Consider the following 21,202-nt stretch of genomic DNA (forward strand, 5'->3'; position numbering starts at 1 on the left):
AAGAGTTCAGAAATTCCTTAGGGTCTAACACACCAGCATGAAAAAAATTCTCAAACACAGATTAAATTAAGGCAGGTGACACAAAACACTGCCCTATGAACAAGCATAGATTTTCCATGTACATGGGAAGAAGGGGAGAATTTGCAGGTGGAAGGGGAGAGTTTAATCTTTCCCCTGCCTATCAGTCTTTCCTTGAAGATTCCCCATTCTCCCTAGCCAAGATTCCAAGACCAGAAATAATCCCTTTGGGAGACACACAAATTCATGGAATCATATTGGCAGAGGAGAACTCTTACCACCACTTCCTCTTTTCACCTATCAACTCCCTACCTATTTCCCACGTCCTTATACTAGCTCAGCAAACTGATTTAGGAACAAACATCTATTGAAATGATATATAGCTTTGCCCATAGATCACACCCACAAGGAAGTATTTTTTAACTAATTCCATAGAGTTGTACACATGCAAACATTTATAATGATCCAACTGACACGTTTTCCCTGAAACTTCATAAGCAGGATGACAGTCTTCCCATAATGTGCTCAGTGATCTTCCATGGATTATTTCTGTGAATTCTGAATTATAACACAAAGGTTTTGCATGTGTATTCCTTCATGAATCATTGCAATAGCATTCCAGCAGAGGAACATGTGGTATCACAAGAAAGCGTTTTGATTTGCAATTTGTATGTGCTAGTGGTATGGAAGGTTTTGCAGTTTTACAGATCAAACGTGCCCTACATGTTTGTCTCTTTTGGTTTTCTGGTAATTTCACACAGATGATCTGATTCAGACTGAAGCAGGCATGCATGACAAGATTGTACTAGCAACTAACGAACCTAGTACAAACACAGACAGTTCTAAATTTCTAGAAGAATGTTGCTAAGATTTTAAAAACAGAGGGCTTTTTAACAGGAACACATTCTTCAGCAGAGAAAAAACTCAAAGATATCACAAAATTTATCACAGTATCCACAGGGAAGTTGAATCATCTCTTTGGAAACTGGCACATTTCCCACTTTGTCTGTGTTGCCTTTCCCACCAAGTTACAAGTGTCCATATCATATCAGAAAGGGAGGGACTGTGGTTCCGAGGTAAAGCATCTGCTTTGCATACAGAAGACTCTGGTGTCAGTCTTAGGCTTCTCCAGTTAAAAAGATCAGGGAGTCAGTAGATAATGTGAAAGGCCTTGAGACCCTGTAGAGGCTGCCTGAGAGGGTGCTGGTCAAAATAGACAGCGCTGACTTTGATAGGCTGATCTGATTCAGCAGCCCCATGCAGACAACTCACCCACGTATTGATCCACCAAGCAGAGGGGGAGAACAAGCAGGCTGGCCCCACCTCACCTCTGTGCAACTGCTGAGTCACCTGCACAATGCAAATGCATGGAGAGGTGCCCAAGCACATGCTCCCTCCTTGTGATCAGCAACGCTGCTTTCTGAACGCTGTCCATCACAGGGAGGAGATGTACATGTGGGCCCTCCCTCTGCACATTTGTGACTTGGCAATCACATGGAGGCAGGGGGTGTTGCCAGCACCCTTGTGCCTGCTCCCCCCTCCCATGCCACCACTTGTGGACAGGTTGTCTATGCAGAGCTAATGTAAGGCAGCTTCATGTGTTCAGTGTCATTCACTCCCCTCTGAACAAACTTCCCCTATTTTCTTCACAATACACCTACTTCTACAAAAAAAAAAGACAGGCAATACAAAAAATTAGTAGCACAGGCAGTTACACCTCCAAGAATCAGTGCTAGAAGGCAGCATTATGCCCAGTTGGTTGGTCCCTGTTGTGAAAAAGGAAGCTGGACTAGATGAAGCTCTGGTCTGATTCAGCTTATGCTCGTGTTAGAACTGTGCGTATTGATGAAATACTTTCAATGGCTACATTATCCTCTTTCAATGCAAAGTTTATTCTAAACATGTAGTTATCACACATGCTAATTTGTAAGTGATTCTATATACCAAGGAACTAATATCTGTGCTATTGTCAGCCATTGAACACTGGCCCTTTTAAAGTCAAAGGGAGAAACCATTGTAAGGATTTCCCCTTGCTTGAGGAATGAGAATGGGCAAACTGTGTAGGTTCCCTCAAAAAGGACTGACCTCCCAGGGGTCTGAAACTTCAAACTCTTGGTGAAGTATACAAAGGGCTCTTCTTTAGACTGACATTTTGTGGGAGGTACGAGTGGTTTTAACTGAGCAGAGCCAACTCCTGAACTTTTTTGGTGAAATTCTACATCACATATAGGAATGTGTATACTTATTGCAGCAAATTACAGTGCATTCCCAAGAACACCTTCCTGGGAGTAAGTTCCACTGAATAGCCTTGTGTAGGATTCTGAATAGACCTGCTTAGGATGGCACTGCGAGTGCATAATTTGCATTTATTCATATGATTATTAAACAGTTTGGATGTTTGGGTAAGGTAGTATGGATTAATAAAATAGGCAAGCACCATTAGACTTGCTCCAAACATGTGCATGGTAAGATCTTAGAGGCAGAAAAAACTTCCAGTGATGTGGGCAATCTGTTGTTCAACCTTCTGCTTTTTAAAAAGCCCCACTGTAGCAAACAGTCCTGCTGAATAAGGAAAATCAGGCTTGTATGGCTGGCATGTGAGACAAAATAATAAATATTTTGTACATTATAACATGATTCAGCCTCCTGAGACACAGTAGCCTTATTTTCAAGAAATGTAATAAAGAGAATATTCGAATATCTTACTAAAAATGTTCCAGAATCCAATCCTCTACATCAGTAAGGCCAGGTGAAGTATTTATGAGTTTCCACAGTGTAAATATATTCCACGCAGCTTTAAGAGAGCCATGATGAACACCTAACTAAACCCAGCACCAGTCCTCAAAAAAGCTACATCCCCTTAGCTGAATTTTCATTTTCCAGGAGCTCACTGACTTCAGTGTAACCTAGAATGCAATTACAATTGAAGGTGTATCATACTCTTGTATTGTCTACTCTTTGGGAGGGGGAGATATGTTCCATAATGTTTACCAGCTTAAACACTTAACCAAAATAAATAATTTAACCTTTGCCCTCTTTAAAATTGGCTGGATCCAAAGGTTCCATTCTGCTTTTGGCAGAACTTCCCCCATTGGAACAGATGCATTACACTAGTGTAAGGGTCCTTGTGCTGGAGGAATGGTTCCATTTCTAAAATGGAGCTTTTGGATCCAACCAATTTCCTCTGGCTTAGTTTACAATGGGCTATTGGAGGAATTCTCATGTGAGAGAAAAATTATGGAGGATCATCTTGCTCCTGGACATCTAACCGTTTGTCTGTGTGACCCTCCACCTATGGGCATAAGATGCTGGTCACCAGAGACAGGCCTTTTCAGCACTGGTACCCCTGTTGCAGAATACTCCCACTCCACAGCAGCTCACCTGGAGCCTAGGTTGCCCAGCTTCAGGTGGAGACCTTTTCATTTACACAGGGTTTTGGATGTTTTATTTTAATTTTTTATTCTTAATCTACACTATGTGAGTTTCTATGTGCTTTGCTGGCTTTTATGTGACAATATTTTTAAAGTGATATTTTTATCTGGAATTTTGATTTTAAGTTGCTAATAAGGTGCTTTGTTTTACTAGAGAACATTGCAGTTGTATACCACTAACCTAACGTTTTGTGATGTAAAAAAATCCATTATATAAATAAATGGTATGGAAAACGTAGGTAGACAGAATGGGGTATTCAGACACAAACCCCTTGCTTTGCTGATAAGATAAAGCATACATGAGAATTTCTTCCAAATATAGTACACACATAATCAACCTTAAACAACATTTAGGATATGAAACAAACAAACAAAAAAGACAGGAAATTCAAAGACAGGGATGATTTTTTCATTTTCACTCACAAGCCCACACTCAGCCATTCTGAAGATGGGATGTCAGTCTTAACTTCAAATTTCCTGTCTTTTGTTGCAACCATAAAGTTAAATATGAGTTTATGCTTCATTTCCTATGTGGTTTTTTTTAAAGGCCACAAAAGGTCATGAAATGCATATGATCTTCCTGAACTGAAACGGTTTGTCACTTATCTTTACAGTCTCTTGAGAAAGCTGTGTTGTACACATAAATACACAACTATGGTAACCATTTGTAAGAGACAAGTGCCTTTAAAAGGCAGATTACATAAACTGCTAAATATGTATTATTGCAATTTAGGGCTGCCATTACGAAGTTCCTCTATGAAGATAAGACTTATGCGAGACTTCCTGAAATGGTAGTGTATTATTAAATTTAACAATCCAAGAGTGGAATTCTGTGACTGAGTTTAGAAAGGCGCCTCTTCCCATTAATAGATTCAAAAAATTTAATTTTACACTAATACAAATGTGAACTTTTAAATGGGGAAAATATGAATGTTTCAAGGAAACATGATTTTTTTCACCCTTGCTTTTAAATGTCTGTATTTGAGAAAGCCTCCTAAAACAAAACAAAAACTCAAGGATCTGAAGTGAAGTCAGCACTTTGTAATAAAAGTTCTTCTAAACTGGTCTACTTGGTAAAGAGGCCCTTTTCCTCTTTAAAGCCATTGTCTGTCCTGAAAAAACAACAGAGGACAGACTTAGATTATCAGGTTGCAACATTATCTTCTTAGCAAAGTTAAATTACAACTTAAATCTTTTGGGACAAGCATCCTTCAATATATTTTTGGGACTAAAAACCAGATGTAGCCTTCCCAGGATATGATTGTTGGATTTCCTGACAAAGGCAAACAGAATAGGAAAGCCTTTGGGATATACTTCCTTGATAGATACTGTCATCTGAAATTAACAAGAGATCTATATAATAAAAGAACAGAACTTACATAAAGCAACTTTTAAAGCAATCTGGACTATTCTCAGGAAAACGCTCTACAGAACATGCTTACTTGGAAGCTCTCATGATCCCTGGAGAATTATAAATACAATGATACACTGTGTCAATTATCAAGGCAAGGAAATTGGTTAACACTTTATCTGCTGCTTGTTTGGTTACCAGCAAATCTATTTAATGTCTCATTGCTCCCATCAGAAGCTTCCTTTTCATGTTGCTTAAAACTTGGACCTTTGAGCAATCTAACAGACTCTGAATTAATGTGTGTAAAGTGCCGTCCAGTCACAGCTGACTTATGGCGACCCCTTATGGGGTTTTCATGCAAGGGACTAACAGATGTGGTTTGCCAGTGCCTTCCTCTGCACAGCAACCCTGGTATTCCTTGGTGGTCTCCCATCCAAATACTAACCAGGGCTGACCCTGCTTAGCTTCTGAGATCTGACGAGATCAGGCTAGCCTGGGCCATCCAGGTCAGGGCCTGAATTAATACCATGTAGTATTTAAACAGAAATCTAAGTGTAACTTTGTTTTTAGTACTGGCACATGCCTTCAGATAACAAGGACACACACACACCTCTCAAATCAAGGAAGATCTCTGAGGTACACATGGAGCTTACCTGAACAACTTTCCCATTCACTTCCACAGGAAGAAACTTGTCCCTCTACTGAAATTAATGGGACACCTACTCATACAGGAAAACTGAAATTGTTTCATATTAAGCAAACAAGGAGCAGCAAAAAGTAGGAAGGCACACCCACTGCATTTAAGAGCATCTTCCAACAACAAATTCCAAGTAGTCATGTAAAGATATACAACCAATAACTATTCACATGCATTAGTGCAGTGGTTCCCAAACTGTGGGCTACAGAGTTATTGCAAGAGGTCCGCAGCTGCTGGCTGGGCCTTACAAGGTAACAGATGTCTGAAGATACAAGTACATCAGGGCCAAATCTGTATGAAGGCAATGGGTTAACTGTAAATGCCACCAATGATCTGAGTGGGGATTTTTTTTGTATTATAGAAGATGCTTTGGTTATCCATGTTAAGCAAGAACCTGAAACAAAAAAGTTCAGGTTGGGGAGGGGATATTCTGAGCAATGGATCTTGCTACATCAAGAAGTTTAAGATGACGTTACGTGACAAGTGATACCAGAATAAGCTACAAGACTATGGATGTAACATAACAGTTTGATATTTTGAAATGGCCACTAAGATTCAGAAAACAGAAATCTGGTCATATTTGGTGAAGGAAACAACTTCAAGTGGGGAAACAGCTTATCAGATAACCACTATGCAAACTGTCCTGCAAATCGGCCTTTGACCTACTAAAAACCCTCTTATCCATACTTATTTTATTTATTTTTATTTTATATATGTGTTTGTGTGTTTATTTGAAATTCTGTTCCGCATGTTGCATCTCTGTATTGGGCTACCCAATCAAGAGAAATTAGCAGATTCGAGGTTTTGATCAAAGACTGCTTTTGTAGTGACATGTGGTAGAAGCTGCATGCCACGGGAAATCCCTAGTAAGGATCGATCTATTATAGCAACTAGGGCTGTCAAAAAAAAAAAATCCGGTACAGTTCGGATTCGGCCGAATTTGACCCTTGTGGGTTCGGTACGTGCCGAAGTCCGAACTCCCCCGCTTCGGATCCCCGGTAATTCGGGGGGATCCGGAGTTCGGGGGAAAATTCGGCCCCAGCGCGCCTTCAGAGGGATTCCCTGAAGGCGCGCGGGGGCCCTTTAAACTGATCTGAGCCTCCCAGCTGGGAGGCGCAGATCAGTTTAAAGGGCAGCCCGTACCTTTCAGCGGGCTCCGCTGGAGAGGCTCGGGCTGTCCTTTAAACTGATCTGCGCCGAGGCTCAGATCAGTTTAAAGGGCAGCCCGAGCCTCTCCAGCGGAGCCCGCTGAAGGGGGGCGGGCTGCCCTTTAAACTGATTTGCACCTCCCGGCCCGGGAGGCGCAGATCAGTTTAAAGGACAGCCCGAGCCTCTCCAGCGGAGCCCGCTGAAAGGTGCGGGCTGCCCTTTAAACTGATCTGCGCCTCCCAGCTGGGAGGCGCAGATCAGTTTAAAGGGCAGCCCGAGCCTCTCCAGCGGAGCCCGCTGAAGGGGGGCGGGCTGCCTTTTAAACTGATCTGTGCCTCCCGGCCGGGAGGCGCAGATCAGTTTAAATGACAACCCGAGCCTCTCCAGCGGAGCCCGCTGAAAGGTGCGGGCTGCCCTTTAAACTGATCTGCGCCTCCCGGCCGGGAGGCACAGATCAGTTTAAATGACATCCCGAGCCTCTCCAGCGGAGCCCGCTGAAGGGGGGTGGGCTGCCCTTTAAACTCATCTGCGCCTCCCAGCTGGGAGGCGCAGGTCAGTTTAAAGGGCAGCCCGCGCCTCTCCAGCGGAGCCCGCTTAAGGGGGGCGGGCTGCCCTTTAAACTGACCTGCGCCTCCCAGCTGGGAGGCTCAGATCAGTTTAAAGGGCAGCCTGAGCCTCTCCAGCGGAGCCCGCTGAAAGGTGCGCGCTGCCCTTTAAACTGACCTGCGCCTCCCAGCTGGGAGGCTCAGATCAGTTTAAAGGGCAGCCCGAGCCTCTCACGGGCTGCCCTTTAAACTGATCTGTGCCTCCCGGCCGGGAGGCACAGGTCAGTTTAAAGGGCAGCCCGCACCTCTCCAGTGGAGCCCGCTGAAAGGTGCGGGCTGCCCTTTAAACTGACCTGCGCCTCCCAGCTGGGAGGCTCAGATCAGTTTAAAGGGCAGCCCGAGCTTCTCCAGCGGAGCCCGCTGAAGGGGGGCGGGCTGCCCTTTAAACTGATCTGCGCCTCCCAGCCGGGAGGCACAGGTCAGTTTAAAGGGCAGCCCGCGCCTCTCCAGCGGAGCCCGCTGAAAGGTGCGGGCTGCCCTTTAAACTGATCTGCGCCTCCCAGCCGGGAGGCGCAGATCAGTTTAAATGACAGCCCGAGCCTCTCCAGCGGAGCCCGCTGAAGGGGGGCGGGCTGCCCTTTAAACTGACCTGCGCCTCCCAGCTGGAGGCGGGCTCCCCTGAAGGGGGGCCGAATTTGCCGAATTTATTCGCGAACTCCCGAACTCGCTGAATTCGGCCCCCCCGGTTGCCCGCCAGTTTTGAGTTCGGATCCCTCCGAACAGAAAATCACCGAATCAGGGGAAATTCGGTTGATTTTCAGTTCGGACCGAACCGAATTGACAGCCCTAATAGCAACTGTAATAGTTGTGAGAATGAGCCCTCAATGTTGAGGGTTCTCTTTAAGTGGGAAAGTCTACCTATATAAAGCTGCCATAAAATGAGACAAGTCCTAGAATCCTACATATCTGAAGATAAATCTGTTTTTTCTCTTTCATGGCTAGTCTTCTACAGAAGGGATCCAACACATGTTTGACATTTGGGCCACTAAACACTTGATTTTCATTATGGTAAAGGGTTACAGGTTGGCATTACTTAAAAACAGAATACACTTGCTGTTGAAAACTCAGACAATTTTTGGAAAACCTGGTTTTCAGATGTCTAGATCTATGCTGTGGAGAAGACATTAGCTTACTGCTTTTGGTTGCCACATCAGAAAACTGGCTAGTCAAAACTTATTCTTTTATAATATGTTTTTATTTTTCAAACAAATAAAACAAAACATCCCAAACATACACATCAAATCCTTACACTGTACTGGAACTTACTTTATAACTTCTATTCTATTATCCCTTATTTGAGTTATTATATTTGCATATCTGACAGTGCATTCCTTACTTAAATTCTTACATTCTGTTATTTTTATTGGTTAACAGCTATATAGTCAAGGAATACTTTCCATTTTTCACTGAAATCAGAAGTTGCACTAAAGATGTTAACTTAGCCATAGTTGCACATTCTGCTATTTTATTTGTCCATTCAATTACATATGAGTAGTCTTCGCTTTCCACCTTCTTGCATACTCCACTCTTGCCGCTGTCACCATATACTTAAATAGCTCATTATATATATTTGGCATATTATATGGCAAAATATTTAACATACTTTTTGGAGCTAACACAAACTTAATTTTCAATATTCTTTCCATTTCATCATGTATCATTTCTTAATATTTTCTTGCTTTTTTACAAGATCACCACATTTGGTAAAATGTTCGCATTTCCAACATTTCCCATCAAATCCTTGCAATATCTTTAGGGGTGATATACCATTTAAAATACATTCTATAACAGTTTTCTCTCAGCATTTGACTTTCCGTAAACTTAATTTCTTTTGACCATAAATTCTCCCATTGAATTATATCTATAACTGCTCCAAAATTTTGCATCCATTTTATCATACAATACAAACATTCAAAATTTGTCTTTTCTCTTAAAAGTACACCTTCTTTTTTCCCTGTTCTTTCATTATTGGACCACTTGATGATATAGTAGTATGTTATTTCCTTCAACTTTAATCTTTTGCCAGGTTTTTATTTTACCCCCCTTATCCATCATATTCTCAAAAGTTATATAATCTGTTTGTCTTCGTGTAGCATTATCACAATATACATCCACTGGCAATGCCAGTGGCAAAACTTATTGATTCTGCCATGGCCCTCAGTTTGCAAGACAACAGGTTGTTTCCAAAACTACAAGAGTTTCCAAAACAACAGGTTGTTTTGGAAGTCATTGATTAATAGGGTCACCAAGACTCAGAAGCGTCTTGAAGGCACTTAACACATGCACACAATATTTGTCATCATTATGTCTTCAAATATTTTCTGCTTATATTTAAACTTAGTCCAATAGCCACATAAATGAACACTCAACATTATTATTCATACTTAGAAGCCTATTCATATATAGGTTTCTCATTAAAATATGATTTGGGAACTTTAGACCATCAACCAATGACAGAAAGCCCAGTCCAACTTTCCCATTGGGAACAGTCTTCTCAGAAAAAGAACAGAACATTCACCAACCTGGCCTTTAAAAAGTTCAAAAGGATAAACAAGTAGGATATGTAAATGAATTCTCCAACCACTAATACATTGATTACTTACCCCTCAAATCCTGAGCAAACTGCCTTCTCCCACTTTCACTTGTGAAAAAGCCAACAAACGCTGCCTATTTACTGTTAAACGCAGCATTTTTTACTTCCAGTTCCTTGGCAGAAGCCACATAAGAGGCAGCCTACAAAGTGAGGAGTTCAACTTTGTTGAATTCATAGCAGTCTTATCTAAAGAATGAACCCATGGAGTTAGTTTTCCAAAGCAGAAGTATACTTGCTATAAATAAAGCACTTTCCATCTCCAGCTTTGCTGTGGTCTTTATAAGTAAATATCCCCAATTAAATGACATCCTTCAGGCTACTGGCTGAATATCTTAAATAACATTAGAGCCTGCTATATTTTGAGCTACCTTCAAAACAAAAATATTGAGCATAAAAATGAACCTAATTATAAAATATTAATGTCCACAGAGTAACAACGTCAAATCAATTACAGATTATATATAAATTACTAACAGATGTCAAAGCAATAGAAAGCAACAGACACATGTTTAAAACTACTTTTCAACAATTTAAAAAATCATTAAATAAAGTCTTTGAATGCTAAATTATCTAGTGCAAATATCATGTTGGGACACACAACACAATGACAAACTTGGCATTATTTTCCCCCCATTAGATTATTCCAGACAAATATCTACCCAAATATCTTCCCCTTCACATAAATCTTTGTTTTTCCATTTTGTCTGGTTTTTAACCTATTTTGTCTGCCTCTTAGTTGGGATTGTAATATCATTCTTAGTGTGCTGTTCTGCTAAGCTTTAGAGATCATCGTTGTGCAGCAATGATCTTCTGGAGTTGATTTTGGTCCAGGTTCCAAATCCATATATCTCCCCTATGCCCCACACTCATTAACCATCCCTATCTCAGCAACAATGAATTATTCTGCTCTCTCAAAAGCTGCTCTCTCCCTCTATTACATTATTTTCACTTTCCACCAAAAGGTGAAAGGCAGATTTTTATGCATTAATATCGGGGTGGGGGAACTATTCCAGCATATACCACCACCAAAAAAAAGTGGAAACTTTTTTTCAAGGCTACTTTGGCTGCTTCCAGAAGGAACAGTTTGCAGCTACGTAACACACTCAAACATTATGACCAACATCTTCATTCCACACGGGGATGTGTGTGGGTCCCTTCAACAATTCCATCCCTTCTCCAAACATTTCATAATGCCACACATGAATTTCCCTTCATTTTATCCACTTAACAGCCCAATGAGCACCCAGTGAGAACTTCATAGCAGTGAGAACTTCATAGCAGCGTCAGGGTCACCTGAGTTGAAGTTCATCACACTATATGCTGGATACAGTGGGTCACACTGACAGCCATTAAGGTGAAGCGTCGTAACTAAGGTTTAAGCTGTAAAACAGTCCCTAGTTCAAATCTCATCTCAGCCAAGGTACCCTGCCAGACATTAATATGGAGAAAACAATACCTACCTAACAGGGTACAGATTAATATCCTGTATGTGAAGTATTTTAACACTCTAAAAGTCTAAAGTGTGCCCCAAAGGCTAGTTTTATTATAATACCAAGCCAGCTCTCCTAAATTAATTAGCTAAGGTGGCAAAGCAACCAGCATGCCCTAGCAGCACTGAACCTCTTATTTGGTATTATTCAGACACCGGGAGAAAGGAAGCAGAAGCCACCTGGAACAACTGTTGGGTCAACTGAACCTTCCTGTTTCTTTCTGTATTTAAGGATTTTTTGGACAAAAAGGAAGAAGAAACAGACCTGAAGATGGCTCTTCTATCTGAAGCCCAAGGGCTTTCTATGTACAATTATGATAATGATTAATTAGGTTTTTGGCTCATGCTTTTCAGCAACATTTCTGGATGAAAACTATCATTTTCAAGTCAAATTAAAAACTCAACAGTAAATGTACTATTTTTGGTGAATGTGTCACTTGTAAATCTATATTTGTTCTGTGGATGCTATATTTAGGTTGTTGCAAATTTCTACAATAAAATACACAATATTTTTAAAACAACTTCAGTGGGGCTAGGATCACTTTCTTCAACAAGTTAAAAGGAATGGTGGTGGTCTTCTCTGCTGACACTAACCCCTACTCTGCATGGTTGTGCGTCATTTCTGTTTCACACAGCTTGCTGAGCAACAGGTTTGTGTTATAAAGTCACATATCTGCCAGCTTCTTTCCTGACTAGTGTCTACATGGTAAGGAAATACTCCAAGCATTATGGTATTAAAGCTTCCTGGGAGAGGCATTAAAAATAAGTACTGTTGTCAAATAAAGGTATCCGAATGGGAGGTAAAAAACTGGAACAATATATGAATGCGTAGACTGTTGTAGACTGTGTATATTAATTTCAGCAGAGCGTGAAACAATTTCCTCCAACTAGACTGTATAGGCTACATTCAGAGGTCACAACAAACTCTTATTAAACAGAGGTTTTGTCGGTGTTGGGCACAATCACAATTTGGTACACTTACACATTCAACTTGCTCCTACCGCCTCCTTCTCCCTGTAGCGCGCAGAGCTTGATTCAACACTTCCTGGTTTATTCAAGCCATTTGCCATAAAATACAACGTTAATTAATTTGCCATGAAATACAACATTAAGGCTCCTTGGCAAATGGAGGTTGTTGCCCCTCCCCACAAACAAGGATATCTTTCAAGCTCAAGAAGTGGGGTCCTCTGGTTATCCACAGGTATCCCCGATTAGAGTCTAAGGCTCCTTTGGAAACCTAAAGCGTCCCTTTCAAATGAGCATGAGCTACCAAATACCAGATTCATTTCAGATCTAAATACAGCTCATATTTAAACTTGATTCTCAAGAATAACAAACAGTTAAGCCATGCTGCTAACAAGCCCCCTGAAAGGATATTTCAGATGTTTGTGGGCTGCAAAGTTTAGCATTTCAGAAATTTAAAAAACGTCTCTCTTCCTGTAGAATGCTTGTTTTTGGCACAAGCTAAAACATAGGAGGCTTACGTTACCTTGCCCCTTAAATTTTCTAAGTCCTTTCTGTTTACATTTTAAATTAAGTAATGTCGTGTTTGCAGAAAGGTTCCAGGTGATAGCTCCAGATATTCACCAGGCACACAAGGAGGGAAATTTTTGATTACTCAGAGTAGCTCCTGTCCAAGAGAGATGTCTAGGGCCTCTCACAAGACACATTTAAATGGGTACCTCAGGTTTTAATGGCTGAACAATACCTATCATTAGAAATAAAATAGTAGGTGTTCGAGGCCATTAACTAGTAGACATGTACAATTTTGCCTCAGAATATCTGTAGATTTGTAAGCACAATTTTTTAAAACCCCTGCCCCTCGGAACTACCTATGCACAGGGTTGCCAACCTCCAGGTGGGTCCTGGAGTTCCCCCAGAATTACAACTAATCTCCAGACTACAGAGATCAATTCCCCTAGAGCCGTGTTGGTGAACCTATGGCACGCGTGCCGCAGCCAGCACGCCGAGCCCTCTCTGTGGGCATGCGTGGACCCGTGGCGTCTGCCTAGGGCTGTGCCGTGTTGCCATGGTGAGGGCGGTGCTCCTTCTCCCCAAGCCCATGCTCCCCAAGCCTACGCTGGCACCCTTCTTCTCCTTGCACCCAGGGCAAGCCCCTCCCTCTCTCAGGTGAGCTGCAGCCGCAGCTCAGCTGTTTGTCGGGGCGCCCTGCCTGTCTTCAGTATGGACCGGGAGGCTGTGGCCGAGCACCTTGCCAGCCCCCCTCTCAGCTGAGCTGCGGGGCATTGTAGCAGCTGCAAAGGTGAATTTTAGTAACATATTTTTACAGTTCTGTAAGATGGAGACAACCTTGTGTTTTCTTACTTCTCCAGATAAAGCCAAATTTGAAGAACTTGATCTTTCCTGCCTACACTGGTTAGATTTAGAAAATCTGGAAATGGAGCTAATAGAATTTCAAGAAAGCTCTATCTGGAAAAATAAATTCTATGACCTGCGTGAAACACTTAAGATAGAAGGGATGCCCAAGGAAAGCACAGTTTGTTCTGAAAATGAAATCCTTAAAGTGTGGAATTCTCTGCCAAATAATTTTAAGTCAATGAAAGCACTTGGGATTGCTTTCCTTACTTTGTTTGGATCATCTTATGCTTGTGAGCAGCTGTTTTCAGCTTTGAATTATATCAAATCTGACACCAGAAACAGGCTAACAGATGACCTGAGTGCTGCATGTGTTGCTCTCAAACTTACAAAGTATAAGCCAAGGGTAGACAAATTATCAGCATGCACACAACAGCAAAAATCACATTAATTGTTCAAAAAAATTGACGATGTCCTCAAAGATGTCACAAAAATGGTGAATTACATCATGGCTCGTGCTCTGAATTGTCGACAGTTTCAAGCACTTCTTGAGGAGGTTCAGGCACAGTATAATTGTTTACTTATGTACAATAATGTCCAGTGGCTGAGCAGAGGACGAGTCCTGGAGAGATGCATGCCAAATGCAAACTTTTACCTTTCAATAAAAAGTTGTTTGTATCATTGAAAGCTCTGTTATTGTGTTTTTCTTTTAACGCAAAATATGTGAATGTATGAGTTCTTTTTTCTAAACTCAGTATTCAGGTTAAATTGCCGTATTGGCACTTGGCGATAAATAAGTGGGTTTTGGGTTGCAGTTTGGGCACTCGGTCTCTAAAAGGTTCTCCATCACTGCCCTAGAGGAAATGGCAGCTTTAGAACAAGGACTATGGAATTACCTCCCAGCTGAGCTCCCTCCGCTCGGAGGCACTGCCCCCAAATCTCTAGTTTTCCAAGCCGGAACTGGCACCTACCTATGAAGTAACTGGTAGCCACAACACACAGTACTGCATGCAGATCTTAAAGCTATATGTTGTAATGGCTTCCTTTAAGATCCTTTAGTTTTCGAAACAGTGGGCAATTATAGTTGCTAGGTATTTAAAGTAGAAACATACACTGCTACTCTGGGCTGGGATAGGAGACAAGCCCACCTGGGAAACTGTCATCAGATTTTAACATCTCTGAGAGGTGCATGGAATACTAAAACGATGGTTTCAACTTCTCCCTTGTTTAATTGGCCATTTTGTGCTAATTAATAGCTTTGCCATAAGCAAAGGAAAAATTACTAAGCTTAGCAACAATCTCTGTCTAAAAGCAGCTTCAAAAGTGCAAACCTACAGCAACTTCTGTGCATCTAAGGCATATTTAAACAGACTAGACAACATGGGGAAAACATTCTAATTACAGTAGTTTCTTTGATGCAGCTTTTAAAAATATAATTCATATATACCTCTTAAACTGGGGGAAGTGCTAAACCAATTCATTTTTTAATATAAATCTGTAAACCTTGCTAACAGGTATGAGCTTAAGATCCTATCTCAGGCCAAACACTTCATAAACATCAGCTATAAACTATAAATACACTAGTTAATGGGATGTCTTCTGGAAATTAAAAATGCAGACTTCTTCCTCCCTCTTATTTAACAACAATTTTAAAAAGCTAGAAAATCTGAGATAGTCCATGCTCTGGTATGTATGGATTGCCTTAACATTCCAGGCAGAAGCTCCGTTTAACAAAATGCCTTTTAAAATGAAAATATTGTTTTAAAATATGTTTGTTCATACACACAACACACCTTTAGTCACACAATTAAGATCTTTGTGTTGTGGTGGCAGCTGCTGCCAAAGCAACGTTTTTAGAAATCTGTACAGCCGATCAGATCTTCAATGGCCAATCAGAAGCCCCATCTGGCCCCACCACCTTTCTAAAGACCCTTGACAGATCCCAGCAAAGATATCAACAGGCATGCTGGAGACCACTCAATTAGAACTTAAATTTCCGGTGCCTGGAAACCCAAATATTTGAGAGGTTTGCTAGTCTCATTACAAAGTCAAAAAGTACACTCTGCATAAAGCAGTCTTACTATAGCATTGTAACATGCCAAAAATGGTGATCCCAGTTGATATGAGTTAATTATCTTGCAAAAGGATTCTCAATGGAACTTTACCCTGATGGGGTGAACAATCCGTCCACATAGTGGGGGAAGGAATTCACAAATATTCACCACAGGAAAACAATGTGGTAAAATCACCTTACAATGATTTTACCCTGTCAAGAAACAACACGATGACAGCCCTTTAGGACCCAGTGTTGTTATACAGTTTTTCTAAAGCAGTGGTCAGCAATTAGTTTGTGTATAAGGCCTAAAACCAGATACAGAAACAAGACGACGAAACCCATCCCTTTTTTTATGTGTCCCTAATAAAAAACTTCAGAAAAACGGTATTAGAAATGGTTCTTCCTCGCTTTAGGTGACATCATCAATTCAATTCAATCCAATCTAAATAAATGTTTAAAACCCCACCCTCCCACACACATACCTTCTAACGCCAAATTCATCCTAAAGATACTCCAAGGCATTTGTTTCATTTAGGCAAGCTGAACATTGCTACCAAGGCTAAAGTAATGTGACGGCTTACAAGATTTTGAAACCAAAAATAGTTAGCTGGTTTGGCAGATGCAAGGTAAGAGTGTTGAAGGAGCCTCCTGATACCTCTGAGCCAGATACAGCAGCAAAGGCATTTAATTATCTGGTTACCACAAAGTTACCATACAATCATCATGCAGTAATAACAGGTGATATGATAATATGAAAAATAAAAGTAGATGGCTAGGAGCCCACCTAGGCTCGACATCTCTCTGCAGGGCCACATCAGCAGCATTTTGTGGGCCCAGTGCAAAATTTGTTCAGCTTCAGCTTTACTCCCCCAGCCTGACATACGGTTCTGGGAGGAAACAAGGGGTGAGGAAAGTAACAAAGGCTAGTGTGACTGCATACAGGCATACAAACAGATCAGAGCCACTGCAAGTTCCCGATAACTCTCCCTCCCTTTCTGTGCCCCACAAAACAGTATTTTTTGTCCTGGGGGGTGGGAATCGCTCACACATTTACAAGGATTCCTGGAGGAGTATCATTTCATTATGAAAATCTGGAAGAATAGACATGCAGCAAAGTTTTAGACCAAAGGAGTTTCACATAGGCTTACAGACATATAACCAACCTGCTGTTATCCCTTATGTGTATGAATCTGTAGCTGTCATGTTTGCTTTCAAAGAAAACAGCAACACTGTACTTTGAAAGATAATTTTAAATTATTTAATCACTATATTTACTATCCTTGGACGCAGTCCATTTAATATTCCAAGTAAAAGTCATTTGTCTACAGATCACTCATAACACAGAAGGGCAGTGGTGGAAAGTGCCATCAAGTCACAGCCGACTTATGGTGACCCCATAGGGTTTGCAAGCCAAGAAATGTGGTTTGCCATTGCCTGCCTCTATGTAGAAACCCTGGACTTCCTTGGTAGTCTCTCATCCAAGCACTAACCAGGGTCCACCCTGCTTTGCTTCCAAGATCTGATGAGATCGGGCTAGCCTGGGCCTTCCAGGTCAGGGCAACACAATATACATGATCATAAACAGTTATTTCATGCCAGTCTACCAGCTACATGCTTGTACTCAAGTGTCCATCTTAAAAATTAATGAAATCCTACTGTCATTATAATAAATAGCTTCCAACCATTTTTGCAATGCTGTTGCAAGTTGTACTCATAACTTCCTAAAATAGTTTAGTGCTTCCTAGTTTTTTCCCACCTGTTTCTTAATTCTGTGCACGTACTTGAAAGACTGAAAAAGAAGTGGGAGGGGAAGAGGAAGGCAGTGGAAAGGGAGACTTAAGAGCTTTGAAAACCATTATACTGAAAGCTATTATATGCAACCTATTAGGTCTAATAGATGTCACAGTAAATAAAAACCAGAGAAAACGGAGCATATTATTAAAAGGTCACCACATGTTGTTCAATGATTATTATGCTAGTGCCCCAAAACACTGGCTAGCACCCAAACAGCAGCATACTAAAAGCAGAAGATTCTGCTGCCTGCAAGTAAATGACTTATCCATTTTGTTTTCCAACTACAGAACTTTGTTACCATGTTGATTCCCACTGGAGGATCTCCCAACCTTCACAAGCAACTTTCAGCAAGCACAAGAGGTAGCATTTGAAAGGGGCTGGGAGGGAGAAAGCTACAAGTATAGGACAAAAAAGTGACTTTCCAGATATCTCTATTGGCTCTTTTCTGCTAACTGCTTTCGGTCACTGACTTCACAGACAATTTACTGCATGACGTTTATACATTTTATGCTACAGGGTATAAATATTTCATCATCGTATGAACAGAATGTGTATAGTCTTAAGCGCTAACCACATACACAGTCTGAAACATTTTGCATTTTTACCCAGATATGCAAGTATCAGCAGGATTAAGACTTTAAATGATAAACAGGATGCATGACTATGATCCAAGTCAAACACTTATTATGTTGCTCATATAAAGCTAGCATTTAAAAAGTCGTAACTTTTGAACTTTCAGGTTTTATTTGAAAACTTAATGATTAATGGTTAACATTGTATAGGCCGCTATTTGAATTTTAAAGTGCATATCTTTAATATATAATGCTCGTTTTAAGTAGTTTTCTTTTTTACTTCCTTACTGACAGTCAATGATACAGAAGTATTATTTTTATATGTGTGTTTGGGGTTGGTTGTACTCCTACCAGGAAAGGAAAAAAACTCTGCAAAATACACAAATGGGCACTGGTATTATTAATACACATTAATCAATGCATTTGACACAGATAAACATAAACTGAGATAATAAGTCTCTGTCCAATATAGTTTACAATCTAAATTTCTACAGTGGGAGGAGACCAAAGGATAATGGAGGCAGAACGAGAGGAATGAAGCATGAATATTCTGAAATGCAGTTGCACATTCTTAGGTTTGAAGTGGATTTTGAAGAGGGATCTGATCTAGAGGAGAAAGAGATGGCATGAAGCGAGTATTGAGATAAAATTCCAGGGATAAAGGAGAAAGTGTAGTACCATTTAAAGGATCAAGAGATTTATGGGCTGCTGCTATAATTTTAGGCTAGAACTCTGTACTCCAGCAGTCTATTTTTTTCCCCAAACTGTCTAATCTCACAGCAAAATCTTAGTTCTAACTGAATAAATCAACCTGCAGTTAACATAATACAACACATCCTGGGATACACAACAGGTAGAAACTATCCCACACTGTCCCCTTCCACGTAGTGACAATTGTTAAACCATGAATTGACTTTAAGAAAGTTTAAATAATGAAATTCTCTCATTTGTTCACAGTGCACACAACCAGCACATCTGTAGGCAGTAAAAAGGTTTAGCCCATCAACAGTCTGCAGAGATCCACATGTATGTGAACAAGACAGAAAGCAAACACAGAACATACACACAGTCACAAATTATTTACACAAGCTTAAAAGCTGACCACTGATTTCAACATATCAGCACACTTAATATCAGCTGTCTTAAGAAGGAGGCAGCAGTGTTGGTCCACAGCAAAATCCAAAAGCGCAAGTCACATTAACACCTTTTATTAAGACCAATCCACACGTGTTGTTGTTGTATTGATACCGGTCATGATGCACACCTATTATCTTCAGTATCAGAGGAGCATGCCTGTTATATTAGGTTCTGTGGAACACAGGCAGGACAATGCTGCTGCAGTTGTCTTGTTTGTGGGCTTCCTAGAGGCTCTTGGTTGGTCACTTGTGCGAACAGACTGCTGGACTTAATGGACCTTGGTCTGATCCAGCATGGCCTTTCTTATGTTCTTATGTTTTGTAACTGCTGGTCTAAATAAAAGGTATTATGTGGATTATGTCATCCATTTTTTAAAAGCAAGCTTCACACCACGCTATCACTACCATCCCATGTTTGTGCTTAACATGTTTCCATATACAAAAAGAGAGGGAAACAGAGCACATGCAGCTCCATGCAAGTTCAATGTGCAGGTGCTAACAACAGGCAATAAAGCCCCTTTAACTAGCACTGCTTAAAGGAAAAGTCCTTCAGAGCTGCTCAGTCCATTTTTGCGCAATTACGGGAAATGTGAAGTTCTCAAACAGTAGATCTTGTATCCCCCGGGGGAATTTCGATTTTAAAACCGCCAGCACATGATACAGTTCCTTATCCTAGGGCCCAGTGCCCCGAATGCCAAGCCCAGCTATGCCAGGCTCAACCCACCATTTTTCTACACAGCACCTCACCCTTGGCCAGGTGTGGCTGCAGCAGCTGCAAGGAGAAGCAGCTGCCGGCTGCTCCCTGCCAGATAACCCAAGGCCAGGATGAAAACTTCCGAACTACTCTTTCCTAGGCTGTCATCCCAAAGCCAAGCCCAGCATTTGGGGAGGCTGCTCCTCAGCCTTCAAAAAAGAAATCCATTTTCCGGAGTCGGGAGGCTTCCCCCTCTCCCTGGGTGGGGGGCTCATTTGCAATCTCCAAAGTGTCCCCCCAGTTTCTTAGTGCAGCGCCATTCCCAGGGAAGGCAAGTAAAGAGAATCATACAATCATAGAGTTGGAAGGGACCACCAGGGTCATCTAGTCCAACCCCTTGCACAAGGCAGGAATTTCACAACTACCTCCCACCCCCAGTGACACCCTACTCCGTGCCCAGAAGATGGCCAAGGTGCCCTCCCTCTCACGAACTGCCCAAGGTCATAGAATCAGCGTTGCTGACAGATGGCCATCTAGCCTCTGCTTAAATACCTCCAGGGAAGGAGAGCTCGCCACCTCCCGAGGAAGCCTGTGCCACTGAGGAGTTGCTCAAACTGTTAGAAACCAGAACCAATGTTCTTCCTAATGCCTAGATGGAAACTCTTCTGATTTAATTTCAACCCGTTGGTTCTGGTCCGGCCAAGGACGGCGGGGGGGGGGGGGGAAGAGAGCCAAGCCTTTTCGGAGCAATACTTCCTCCCCCCACCCCGACCCCGAGGTAAAATGGAGAGAGGGGGGGGGCTGGCTTACCTGTCACCCGGACCAGCGGGTGAGCGGTGCTGTTGAGGAGAGCCCACAACAAAACGCGCTTGGGGAGCCAGCTCATGGTAAATCCGTTTTTGCCGCTCGGCGGCGACGCAGGCCCGGGGGGGGGTCTCCTGAGGGGGGCGAGGGGAGGCGGCCGGGGGCTGCAGAGCAGTTTTGGGAGGGTACGAGAAGAGCGGGGTGGGGGGGGGGAGACAGAGAGAGCGTGAGGCCCCGGCGGCGGAGGCTGCGGCTGGGCGCGCGTGTGACTCACTCGCCTCCGCTTCAGCCCTGTCTGAGGGGGAAACAGGAAATCTTAAAAGTTCGCAAAAACAGCTGGGCAGGACTTTCTTAACTCTGACCAAAGTTCCTTCTCGGGCCCGCCCTCCTCCTCCTCCTCCTGCTGGGCTTCAACATGAAACCTCCTCTGCCGGCTCCGTGTCAATCAGGGGCTTTAGGCCAACCCCCCTCCCCGCGCGCTCTCTCGCCTCAGGCCC

General features: G+C 42.1%; 1 protein-coding gene across 1 annotated transcript in view; it reads right to left on the reverse strand.

Annotated features, from left to right (window-relative positions):
* The window catches only part of TGFBR2 (transforming growth factor beta receptor 2), a 56,742-nt gene extending 35,955 nt beyond the window's left edge, over positions 1-20,787 (reverse strand). Inside the window, exon 1 of the mRNA XM_056857397.1 lies at positions 20,712-20,787. Within this exon, the coding sequence (XP_056713375.1) occupies positions 20,712-20,787 (76 nt within the window). The remainder of the gene's footprint in view (positions 1-20,711) is intronic.
* Between the last annotated feature and the right edge of the window lie 415 nt (positions 20,788-21,202).

Source organism: Euleptes europaea, chromosome 11 (genome assembly GCF_029931775.1).
Source record: "Euleptes europaea isolate rEulEur1 chromosome 11, rEulEur1.hap1, whole genome shotgun sequence".
NCBI lineage: Eukaryota > Metazoa > Chordata > Lepidosauria > Squamata > Sphaerodactylidae > Euleptes > Euleptes europaea.